Source organism: Jatropha curcas, chromosome 10 (assembly GCF_041381405.1).
Source record: "Jatropha curcas cultivar XTBG-Jc1 chromosome 10, XTBG_Jcur_1.0, whole genome shotgun sequence".
NCBI lineage: Eukaryota > Viridiplantae > Streptophyta > Magnoliopsida > Malpighiales > Euphorbiaceae > Jatropha > Jatropha curcas.
In genome coordinates this window covers 8,099,355-8,111,626 of record NC_143160.1, presented here as the reverse complement: position 1 = coordinate 8,111,626, position 12,272 = coordinate 8,099,355, and the positions used below count along the sequence as shown (strand labels likewise).

Sequence of the window (12,272 nt, the reverse complement as noted above, 5' to 3'; positions counted from 1 at the left end):
TATCAAAAACCCTTCTCTCGATAGTGATTAATGAAATAAATCAATCCAGGGCAAAAACTTTACATGGAAGTATTAAGATCAATAATAAATTTTACTTGAATAAAGAAAATCAAATCTAATATTATAAACTGGAGTTGAAATAAAGCTACACTATATCCCTAGTAAAGAGTCAACACAGTGAATAAATCAAACTCAATTAAATTTGTAAATAATCCCATAAAGAATAATAAACAAAAAGAAAATTTAGAAAAAAAAACTAGTCAACGATTGGCTTGAATAACTTCCTTGAATCTTGACACCAACTTAAATACTTGAAGTCTTAAAGAGGGAGAAAACTATTTAAAAAATAATAGAACAAGAGATGAAATATGTAATGGATGTCGTCCCCCGATTATGGTTAGTCTTTTTCTTTATATAGACTTTCTGGAATATCTTTGTGTTCGTTTAAAAAAGTGAATCCCTATTGAGTAAGAAATCTTTTGGAGATAACAAACTGTTTAGATTTTGTATTTCTTCTCAACTAGGACTCTCTCAGCGTCTAAATAGGATTTAAGTTTGATTAAGCACGTTCCATGATATTCTCATACAAGCAGCACGGGCTAAAGCTGAAAATTTCGGCTCAAGTTGAATTCTGCAGATTAGCACGGGGTGATAATTAGCAAACCCTGGGTGTGCTATTTGTTGGAAGTCTTTGACAATTGATCATCTCTTGCATTTTTAGGTGGTTTTCTATAAAAATTTTACAAAATTCTTCAAGATTAAGTGAAATATGATTCAATGAAACTTTATTGAAAAACCTAAATAAAAATAAATAAAAATTAATTAATGTAATTAAAAATATTAAAAATCATAGTAAAAACTATATTAAAAATACTATAAAAATAACAACTATCAATTTGGCCTAATCATGTTTCGGTGCTTGTTTAGAAATTTAAAAAGCAATTAGTCAAAGTCAAAGCCAAAACCAAAGCCTTGCGTTTAAGCAAAGAAGTTTTATTTATGTCCTTTTATGCCATGGTATCTTTCTAAGTAAAGAAGTTTAACGAAGGGAATCATATATTATTCAGTAGCTGATGGTTTGTCTAATGAGGCTTTGAAGATGAGTAGAGGCTTCCATTTGGTGCATTCACGTTCTGCCATGATTTCCTAACTTTTGGATGGTGATAGAGCTGGGTTTTTTTTATAAAAAATAACTTCCTTTTAGATATTTTTCGAATAATTTATTTTGCGTTATTTGATTGCAATATTAAAAATTAATTAATTCACTATAAAAATATTATTAACAATAAAATTTTTTTATTTTAAAAATTTTATTATTAAATATGAGAAAAATGCAAAACAATGGTAAATTATGAAAGTCGATGATGACCAGTGGTGGTGGCCGAGGATGGCTGGTGATGAACAGTGGTGCATGGTAGTGATAATTAATAAATTAAAAAATATGCATTTATAAGTTTATAATAAATTTGTAAATGTCCAAAAAATATTTTCTTCTTTTAAAAATGGCAAGTCATTTTCTTTAAAAATAACTTAATTTTTCTTTGATTAGGAAAATATTTTCTGTTACCTTATTTTTTTAATGCCCAAAAAATAAAAATTGTGGAAAATTATTATTCTGTAAGTTATTTTACGGAAACTAACAGAGATTTAATACCCTCTTTAAAAGTTAAAAAAAGAAAAAGAAAAATCATAACAACTATGAAGAAAAGCTTCTAATATAAAGTAAATATATTTAAATAAAAGATAGCCTATCAAACATCCTAACTCAAACAAAAATAAAAATAAAAAAAATACAGAAGAGAACAAACAATAACGGCAAAGAAAAAAAAAAAAAAAATCAAAGCTAAGAAATAAGCTTAATACTAAGTTCTAACAATCGTCAAGCAAGAAATGCCAATTAAGTATCGAATCCCACAACGGCCACATTACATGAAAATAATTTGTTTATTGGAATAAAAACCAACAACAATTAATTTCCAAAATGTAAAACCAAAAATCATATATAATATAGTATTAGAGTAATTAGTAAATCTAATCTCCTGTAAGTAATTTCTTGTTCTTTCTACCTTTCTTTCTTGTTATTTTTGTCCTTTTATGCCACAAGTTTCTTGAAACTTTTAACATTGGTCGAACAAGAAGTATGAAATGGGGGTGAGCATTCGGTTAATTAAGTTGAATCAAATCGAATTAGCTAAATTTCTATATCAAAATATGTGTTGATAGTATCCAAATTCGAACCCAAATGATATAATAATTGATTTAAATCAAATTAAATCGATTTAGTTTAATTTAAATTCGGTTATTTTAAATCAAATTAGTTATTTTTAGCTTAAAATAAATTTAAATTGTCATATACAGTGACCAAATTAAGAACTAAGAATCAAACTTTTTATATACCCAAACTGATCGGTAACTGAATTTCTAAAACAACTATCGAAATTCGACCAAATTGAATGAGTTTGATTCGATTCTCGATTAAAAATCAAGAATTGCCCACCCCTGTTGCCAGAGAATTGAATCACAGTACAACCATTACATTACAACTCATTATTTTAAAGAATTCGAACTCGACATTCTCACTCTCTACGTCTTTTATAAAACATAAGAAAACTAATCAAACAACACCAGAATAACCATAAATTATATAATTACAAGGTAGTTATCTAGAAATTTTCATATTCAAATAAACCATAGCATACTCAGGTACTCACAACTAGAGAATCCTTAAAAAAATATATCAATTAATTTGTCCTCTCAAGTAAATAAAAATAAAAATGTAATTTGATATTGTAAAATCCACAATAAATCGATATTACTAAGGGAAACTGATATTTTAATTCCACAAAACGGCATCAAATTAAATAAGAATCTCCAAAAATATAAATCTCCATCGAAAATGCCAAGTTCCCAGCCACATCACCTTAACTCATTTATGTAACATAGCGATCAAAACAACCAAAAAATCCCACTATATATACCCATCTCCATTGAATTAAAGATCACAAAACAAGAAAACGAAAAAAGCATCATTAAGACCAAAAATGGAATTCCATAGCAAAGAATTCAAGGTAGGCAAATGCGAAGGTCAGAAGCTAGTGGACGGCGAGACCATGCCTCTAGTGCTGCAGCCGCCGGAGCCGGAAAAGAGAGACGTTGAATCGCTGTTGTTGGCTTTAAAGAATAACAGAGACTGGTTTGAGCAAATGATAATCAAGAACAGTGCAGTCCTTCTCCGAGGTTTTGATGTAAAAAAAGCAGAAGATTTTAATGACATTCTCGAAGTTTTTGGTTGGGAAGATATTCGTTATGTAGGACCTGCTCCAAGAACTCATATATATAAACGAGTATGGACTGCTAATGAAGGTCCTCTCTCTGAGTTTATATACTATCACCATGAAATGGTTTTGGTAAGTTTATATATTACCCACTTTTCATATTTGTTTCTTCACTTCGTATATTTCCGGTAAAAGAATTTATATTTGGAACCATGAAACATGTTCCTGAAAAAACTTTGGTGCAGTGACATTATATTGTAGCTATAGCAGATATTTTGTCTTATAAATAATAATCAAAACCCATTGGTTTTTTATCTTTTTCCAGATAAAAGAATTTCCCAGGAAGGTAATTCTTTTCTGTGATATTCCACCACCAGAAGGAGGACAGACACCGTTTGTTCCAAGCTTTAAAGTTACAGAAAGAATGCTAGAGGAGTTCCCTGAACAAGTCGAAGAAGTTGAAGCTAAAGGGCTCAAGTACACTTTCACAGCTCTTAGTAACAATGATACTGGATCCATGAGAGGTAGAGGTTGGGAGGATGCTTTTGGAACATCAGACCGTGCAGAGGCCGAAAGAAGGTACATATATATACACATCCACTTCTTCATATAGCTTTAGTTAATTTTCTGCATTAATATGTAATTTAACAGGGCACAAGCTCTGGGGATGGATATGGAGTGGTTGCCCAATGGAGGAGTGAAGACAGTATTAGGTCCAAGATCATTAACAAGGGTGTTTGATGGAAGAAAAGGAAGGAGAATGTGGTTCAACACAATGGTTGGGATGCATGGGAAGGAGCTGAGCTCAGCCTTAATGGCAGACGGAACTGAAATACCAGAAAAGTTTGTGAAGAGATGTGAGCAAATTATTGAAGAAGAAAGCATCCAGTTCAAGTGGGAGGCAGGTGATGTCCTTTTTCTTGATAACTTGGCTTTGCTTCATGGAAGAAGGCCTTCTTTGCCCCCAAGAAGAGTGCTTGTTGCCACTTGCAAGTAGCTGTTCTTGTTTTGCAAGTAAAAGAAATATATATATATATTTCTTCCAGTTACAAAGAATAAAATGTGGAAGGAATTAGATTGACTTCCATTAATTTGTATTGCCATTTGGCTTTCGATAAATGCATCCTTCAAATGCTTGAATGAAATAATAAGTCTTTTTGTTATATCAGCAGCATAACTATGAAAATGGATCACGGTATAATAAATTGCAATGTATACAAAATTTATATTGTATCACCGAATCAATTAATGCAATGTCCCACTTATTAACTAAATCAATTAAAATAGAAAATTTTCATTTCACCAAATCAGTTAAAATAGAAATTTTTGCGAAAACGATAATATTTATCACTTTACACTGAAAAAAAAAAAAAGATACAATAGAAATAATTTTTTAAAAAATTCATATTTTTATTGATTTTGTTTATAGATAGACTATGAATCCGATCTAAATAAGTATTTTTCTCAATTTATCATCAAAAAATCATTTAAAATATGAGGAAACACTTACCTACACCGATACATGGACCCATCACGCCAGTCAAAATCACGTTTTCATTGTAACGAGGGGGTATATGTAACAATTTAGTGAGAAAAAAAAAATAACAATTTTTTTAAAAAAAATCTATGTGAATTGGCTTTTTTAAATCAATTTTATCCATTATATCTAAAATCACATTATCGCACCTAAAATTCAATTTGTCACGTAAATATATATCAACTTCTATTGAAATTTATAACATTAAGCAGCTAACAACATTAGAAATTTGAATAGCAGTTAACTTCTATTACATTGAGAAATCTTTGGAAGGATTTTTTTTTTTTTAATTTTAGAAAAAAGACTTATTCTACCTCCTAAACTTGAACCAAATATCCAAATTGCTCAAAAATTAATTTTTGCCAAGTCACACTCTAAAGTAGATGCAATTGCTCAATTCACCCGCCAAATTTCATGAAATGCATTGCGTAATCCCAACTCCTTGCCAACTCAACTTCTTGCCTTCTCCTCCTCCACTTCTTCCTCGTGCTCTTCCTCTAATTCTATTGCATATGCCATGTCAGCAACAGCTTAATTTTAGTCTTTGTTCCCTTATTCACATCTAGCTACTTAAAACCAACACTCGTAATCCCACAGCTATCTTCCACTTCAATATTCATAACTCTATCTTTATCTTTATTATTGCTATTGTTTGCATTTGCACGCCATTTAGATGTGATAGCCAGCTTGTCGAAGCAATAGATATCAAATAAACCATCATATCAAATTTAGCTGATGAATTCTCAATGGTATCACTTGAAGCATGAGTAACTATAAAAAGATCTCACAGGAGGACATTAAGAAGAGTGGGGAGATAGTTGGAAGAGTTCGAACACAGTCGACCGAGTCAAATTGGATCGATGAGTTCGGCTCGGGAAGTCATGGGTTAGCTTGTTGGGGAATGGATCATAAACAAAGAAGTGAATTGCTGATTAAGAATCTTGAATGGGTTTATAGATCTCAAGAGGCAAGTAAAGTTAAATGCAAACTGTTGATTCCATGATTAAAATGGTTTAGGCAAATTATCAAACATTTGGCGTATATAAAATAAAGGAATTGCGACAATTCTATAAGGTTATTATTAATGGCTACCAAAAAATAGCTCGCAAGATAAAATCAATACCCAAGCTAAAGAAACTAAACAGAGAAATTAGGGAGTGGAAAGTTCAGAAGCTGCCCGCACCGGAGCTTGTTTGACAATATTATAAAAGATTGGTGCCAGAATTGCCATGGTTAGGCTAAAAAAAAAAGACAAAAAAAAAACAAAAGGTTCTAATCATTGCGTCAAATTCTTAATCCAATTACATTTTAAGAGATATGATCGGCCACTACGCTCCTTTACAATTTGCATATAATTAATTTCCAGTTGCAAATGAGTGCAATCTTTAAGCTTATAGTCGAAAAAAAAAAAAAGGGACATATTTGGAACGAAAACAAAACAATATCGAATATTAATGCCATTTGTGAGACAAGACTGTACTACAGCATAAAGTTAAAATTTATAACTTTTAACTTGATACCCTAATTACATGATCCTTGAAAGCCAAACATAAAGAAATAATTAAGAATTTGAAGAATAAAAACCTGTTGAATTTTCAATCTCTCAATTATGTTTCGACGATCTAGTCTAGACTTTAAACGATTGCAAATCAATGGTAAAATAGAGTCGGGATAAACGTAAAAAACAAATCAACTCAATTTTCATAGCACTGAATTCAATAAACGAGAAACCAAAGATAAGAAATCTGCGATAACACCTGAATGGTAAACAAACAATTCTTGTTTCAATTGAAATATTATGCTGCTTCATTAGCTCCACTGGGACTGTTAAACGAAAGGGAATGCAAATGGACAAAATAAGAAACACAGAGCACATCCTACCCTTTATTCTCTATCAGAAAAACACACTGCAAGCATAGCCCTATATTAGTCTGTTGCTTGACGGGCAATTGGGCACTAAGTTTACCCCACTTACTATTTTCAAAATACTGACCACTGCCTAAGAGGTTCGATTAGGCATGCCCCGGCCCCTGCCCCTCCCAGCATACCCATACCCATACCCATACCCATACCCATAGCTATATCCCCTTCCATGATAAGATCCACGAGAACGACCGCCACGTGGAGTACCACGACCGCCCCTGCCTCCTCGGTACCTTTGAAAGTCGCCAAAAGTCTGCAACATCAAACAAGCACCAGATGCTGAATATTGTCCACAAAATCTCTCAAAGGTTAGAAGAGGAAATACACATGCAGACAATACCTCGGTGTCTATTTTCATTTGCTCAGAGAATTTAGTCCTTCCATTATGAGAATCATGATCAAGTGCATTGCAGGAGAGAGAATCAAAAAAGTCATCCTTGTTATAGACAGGCTGAAACAATGAAAGCAATTTGATAACACAATGAGTAAGAGAAAAGCAAATAGAAAATTTTCTTTTAACAACAATTTACTTAGCATCAGAGAGAACAAAACAGCGTGCTGCCACCTTAACCACAACCTTAGTTACTTCATCATCATCTTCGTCTTGAGAATCATCTTCATCACTGTCTTTTCCATCTTCTTTGTCCTTTGAATGAGATTTGCTACTCTTACCAAGATGACCCCATACTTCATCCTTCTTGAATTTCTCATTCATTGCCGTAAAATCAAAATCCTCAGTAAATTTTGTCACAGGACGTGAAGTCTGCACAAGCAATGTTCAATTTCCATGTTGTAAGACTCAGTTTTTGATTCCCAACAAAAATCACAAAATCATTGTGCAGATGAAGATAATTCGAGAACCATAATTTGCGACTAGCTGGAAAGCTCTAAATGCAATTTGAATGGCAATCTAACTATCAAGATCTAAGATGCATAATGCGATCAAAATCCCACTGTTCGAAATCTTCAGTTGAGAATTTGAAGTTCCCACATTGTTTGGAAATCAAACTTATAGTGATTTATATGGAGAAAGTGCATGATGGCATTACCCCAGTTCCTCTTCCTCTTTCACGCCCCCTGTAACCATGACGGGAATGGAAAGGAGCCCCATTAGGCTGGAAAGGACACAAAAATGAGTGTTAGTACTCATACAGTTAAATAATCATGAAGCTGCTCAGCTTAGTTTTCAGCAGAAGTGAACAGTCCATCAATATATTTTTCTGACCTTGATTACTTTACACAAGTTCAATTTGTTGTGTATAGATTATGCACGGTGCTAAGTCTACAAAGCATGCACCATTCACATGCACATAAAGAGCAAAGATGGGAAAATAGAGCATGTTTTGTTTTGAAGACATACCTTCTGACTTGTCCGTGCTGGAACAGGTAATGGGAGAATTGGCGGCTGAGCTTCACTAACGACCGGCACCAATGGTTCAATTGATGATGATGATGATACTTGAACCACCTCCACATCTTTATGAGCCGTTTGCACAGGTTGTGATGAAGGGACTGTGGCAGGTCCAGACTGCAATAGTTGACCTGGAGTTACCAATGAAGGTGTTGGTGCTTCTGAGCGAAGAGAATTAGAGGCCATAGTTGAAGATGTAGATTGTGCAGCAGTTTGATATGGGATTGTTGGAGCTGATATAGCATTAGGCTTGTTAGAGATTGGTGGCAAAATGGTATTTAATTCTGAGCCAGAGGATGTCAAGGCAGATAGTACTGGCAAGCTGGAGCTTAAATTGGCTGGAGGAAGTGCAGTGCTAGAAGTCTTGTTAGGAATCAAACTTGGCAACGTTTCAGAAGCTAGAGTAGCAGATGGCACTGGGGGTAAAGTTGAAGGCAATGTTGGCGGTACAGGTGCTGAGGAAGGTGTAGGGGCTAAATTAAGGGAACTAGTACTTGCAGAAAGTAAAGGAGAAGGAATATCTGGTAGTGAAGATGGCAAGTTTGTACCAGGTATGTTTGAAGTAGGCAAGTTTGCAGCTGGCAAGTTTGAACCCGGTATGTTTGAAGTAGGCAAGTTCGAAGCAGGCAAGTTTGGGGCACCAGCAGGTAAAGGAGGATTGTAGTTTTGATATTGCATTGGCTGCTGCATGGAGGGAGGCATAGACAGCCCAGGTGGTGGTCGAAGCAAAGATTGCTGGTGTAAATGAGGAAGCCCATTTGGAGGGCCATAGTAACCTTGCCAATACATTGGCATAGCAAGCCCACTACCATTTGCACTAGGGGGAGCAGGAGAAGCTCCCCAAGTTCCTATGGTCCCTCCAGGTTGATATAAAGGCAGACCACCTTGGAAATTAGACCCAGGTAGTCCCATTTGTGCATTATGAGATCCTATATCAGTCAAAGGCCCACTAACAGCAGGCGGCAAGCTAGCAGATGTAGAAACTGGACGAGGATAGTGAGACTGCATGAGGGATCAGACTCATTAAAGAGTGGTGTTGATAGGTCAAATAGAATAGTCCATCAAGTAACTAGAACTATTCTTTCCATTACCTGTATAATAGCTGGATCATTGTTTATAGGTGGGGTAGGCTGAACAGGGGGAGAAGACTTAACCTGTAGGTCCTGCAGAACGAAATAGAAAAGGAAACTCAGGGATATAATGAAACCATGAACAGCTCTAAGAGTACGTGAGTCAATGTAGCCAAACTAAGGCTGAAGAAGCAGTAGAAACCGACCGACGTCACCAGCAAAAGCAAATTTCTTTTTTGACTTAATTTCAACTTAACAAATGTAAAATATGTAAAAAAAAAAAAAAAAAAAAAAAAAAAAGAAGAAGCATTTGCATTGAGATAAACTTTCGTTAGAGAGTCAGATAGAAATTTTGAAAATAACATCTTTCTCAAATTGATATTTTAGTCGCCTTAGTTTAAGATGATGACTTCCAAAATGGGTGAAGTGTAAATTTGTGTAAACCTTAATGTCACTTCTACACTTGTATACTTGCAAGCACAACAATTTTCATAGAGATAACCTTTCTTTAGAAATTTTGACAATAACATCCTTTATGTAAATGATATTTTGATTGCAAGCACAACAATAACATCTTCACAAATTGATATTTTTGATTGCATTTTTCAGATGATAACTTCCAGAACAAGTGGAGTGTTAATTTATGTAAATGATACCTTAATGTCACTTCCACGGAATAGTATGTATTCATAAACTTTATCACTGGGAGGGATTTGTGGACCATCTTTTTTCCGTCCTTCTGTTCCAAATGACCGCACTGCCAACATAGAATCAACATAGAGAAGTTATTACTTCATTACCTTTCTTCTGTACAGCTCAAGAATGAACAAAAGAACTATTCCCCAAACAAAAAAATTAAGCACTGTACCTTAAATCTGAAACCTAATTAGTTTTTATGTATAAAAATTGCAGGAAATAATTGCAGAAAAGACAGTTCAGCGAGTGTCTAACGCTAACCTCTGCTTATAATTGACAGAATTAGCTAATCCTACTTCAACCTCAAATTGGATTTATATAAATGCCAAAACTCAACCACACATTTCAAAAACAAAACCTAAAATAACTAGCAGAGAAGCTAGCAGAGTCAACGGTAGCAACAAAATCAGTAATACATAACTATACACATCAAACATTGAAAAGAGGAAGCGAAATCAAAGAAGATAACTAAAAACCCCCAAATTAGGGACAAACGATACCGTTTTTCAATCCAATACTGGATTCTTCCGTGTTGATATTGTAAAGAATTCCCTCGTATCTGATCTCACTCTTAGATGTCAAGCTTATCAAGCTTCCTATATATGAATCGGCCGTCGAATTCGATCTCGAAGTCGACGCCGTATTAGTACTATTCTCCGTTGCCATAGTCGGAAAATCGAAATCTCTCTTTTACTACTCCAATCCTAACCTATAAATATACACACAGACATGCATATATATCTATCTATTAAGAGAGATTAGGAAAGAACAAATAAAACTGAACTCAAAGTCTAAAAAGAGAGAAAGAGAGAGAAGACTAGGGTTTAGGTTATCTTTGCGATTACCGGTGCCTGTTTGTGGAAAGAGAGATCTAATAATATCTTTGCAGTTTTTTTGCGGTTTTTTGTAATTTCACTTGTGTATGATGAGTTAACTAATGAGGAAGAGCCACGTGCGCAAAGATTGGACTCGGTGGTCTTTTCATTTGGAATTTGAGGAGAAGTTCGGTCCAAATAGCGATGAGTTTAGTAAACGGGGGACAGCACAGGATTTGAGGTTTTATGTTCTCTCTAAGCGAATGAAAAGAAAACACGTAATATACGACTGAGATTAAATTACGTATCTACCCACAAAAGGGCAATCCTGATATGGAATGTGACGGGGTTGCAATATTAGGATCTGTTAGCGGTTTTACAGTGATTCAAATAGAAGTGTTATGTAAAAATAACTTTTTGATTAGTTATTATTAAAAAAATTTTTTTTGATTAGTTATTAAAATTAAAATGATAAAAAAAAAACTGAAATATTGATTTAAAACTTTAAATTACGATGATACAAGTGAACTCAATATATATATATATATATATATATATATATATATATACTTTAGAATAAAAACTGAATCATTATGTCTATTTTTTAAATTATTGTCATATGTTGTTAATAAATTTTAGGAGTTGTAAATAAAGTAAGGCTTGTGAATTTGTATAAAAATAATGGGTTTGTAAAAGAAAATTAATTTATTTGACTGCTAATACTAAATTACTAATTTTTATAAATTATTCATAATTGGTAAGGCAACTCTTGTTTATTGTAATTGATATTTCTAGTATTTCTATAGTTAATAATTGCATTAGGAAATCAGGTTGAAAAGGATTTTTTTTTTTCAACAAATAATTCACTTACAAAACATTTATCAAATGTTAAGATGTTTGAAGTACTCACAAAATTAAGTTAATAAAAATATTTTTGTGATCAAATAAAGAGAAAATGGAAATTCTAAAAAGAGATTTTTTTTGTGAATTTTGAAAAAAAAAAATATTTTTTAGATTACAAAAATATTAAGGTTCTTAATTGAGTTGAAATATTATTCCATTATCGTAAGAATAAATTACTAAAGATATTACTTTTAATTTTTTTTTAATTAAGCTAAGCTATTTATGTTTTAATATTATAGTTCATAATAGAGTTTTTATTTTTATTTATTAGGATTACTAATTGAGTCAAATTTTTTAATTGAGTTAAAATTGTTTCTCTTTTTATATATTTTCCAAAAACATTAATTAAAATTTATAATTGAGTTTATATATTTTTAACTCAAATTCCAAATTAAGTTAAAATATTTTCATTTTTTTATGAAAATATACTGATTATAATAGATTGTTATTGTTTTTTTCTTAATGATAGTGATAGATGACCAAATGCATAATATTAATAATATATTAAATTTATTAATAATATATTAAATCTATTAATAGAATAATTTATTATATTCTAATTATAGAATAATTATATTTAGAATAATTATATTCTAATTAATAGTACTCCTCTAATTTCTAATAAAGTACTATTAGAATAAA

General features: G+C 32.6%; 2 protein-coding genes across 3 annotated transcripts; one reads left to right on the top strand and one right to left on the bottom strand.

The window, feature by feature from the left end:
- The first annotated feature begins 3,041 nt into the window (after positions 1–3,041).
- On the top strand, positions 3,042–4,272 carry LOC105641968 (clavaminate synthase-like protein At3g21360). The gene is made up of 3 exons (XM_012226623.4): positions 3,042–3,407; positions 3,601–3,854; positions 3,927–4,272. Exons 1-3 carry the CDS (start codon positions 3,042–3,044, stop codon positions 4,270–4,272), a joined length of 966 nt encoding a protein of 321 aa, XP_012082013.1.
- Positions 4,273–6,574: 2,302 nt separating this feature from the next.
- DCP5 (decapping 5) lies at positions 6,575–10,761 on the bottom strand. 2 transcript variants are annotated; one of them, XM_012226624.3, is made up of 8 exons: positions 10,413–10,761; positions 9,873–9,973; positions 9,238–9,309; positions 8,096–9,148; positions 7,785–7,850; positions 7,301–7,498; positions 7,076–7,186; positions 6,575–6,988 (listed from the first exon to the last, which is right to left on the bottom strand). In XM_012226624.3, the coding sequence occupies exons 1-8, from the start codon at positions 10,576–10,578 to the stop codon at positions 6,812–6,814; spliced, it is 1,944 nt and encodes a 647-aa protein (XP_012082014.1). In that variant the 5' UTR covers positions 10,579–10,761; the 3' UTR covers positions 6,575–6,811. The 2 variants fall into 2 exon arrangements, with proteins under 2 accessions (XP_012082014.1, XP_012082015.1); XM_012226625.4 differs by having other exon boundaries at positions 7,313–7,498.
- Between the last annotated feature and the right edge of the window lie 1,511 nt (positions 10,762–12,272).

Coding starts and splice junctions, on each gene's coding strand:
- LOC105641968 (XM_012226623.4), top strand. CDS start 3,042: ATGGAATTCCATAGCAAAGAATTCAAGGTAGGCAAATGCGAAGGTCAG. Junction 3,408..3,600: donor ATCACCATGAAATGGTTTTG/GTAAGTTTATAT, acceptor ATCTTTTTCCAG/ATAAAAGAATTTCCCAGGAA. Junction 3,855..3,926: donor CGTGCAGAGGCCGAAAGAAG/GTACATATATAT, acceptor GTAATTTAACAG/GGCACAAGCTCTGGGGATGG.
- DCP5 (XM_012226624.3), bottom strand. CDS start 10,578: ATGGCAACGGAGAATAGTACTAATACGGCGTCGACTTCGAGATCGAAT. Junction 9,310..9,872: donor TCCGTGGAAGTGACATTAAG/GTATCATTTACA, acceptor TTCGTTCTGCAG/GACCTACAGGTTAAGTCTTC. Junction 7,499..7,784: donor AAAGAGGAAGAGGAACTGGG/GTAATGCCATCA, acceptor TTGCTTGTGCAG/ACTTCACGTCCTGTGACAAA.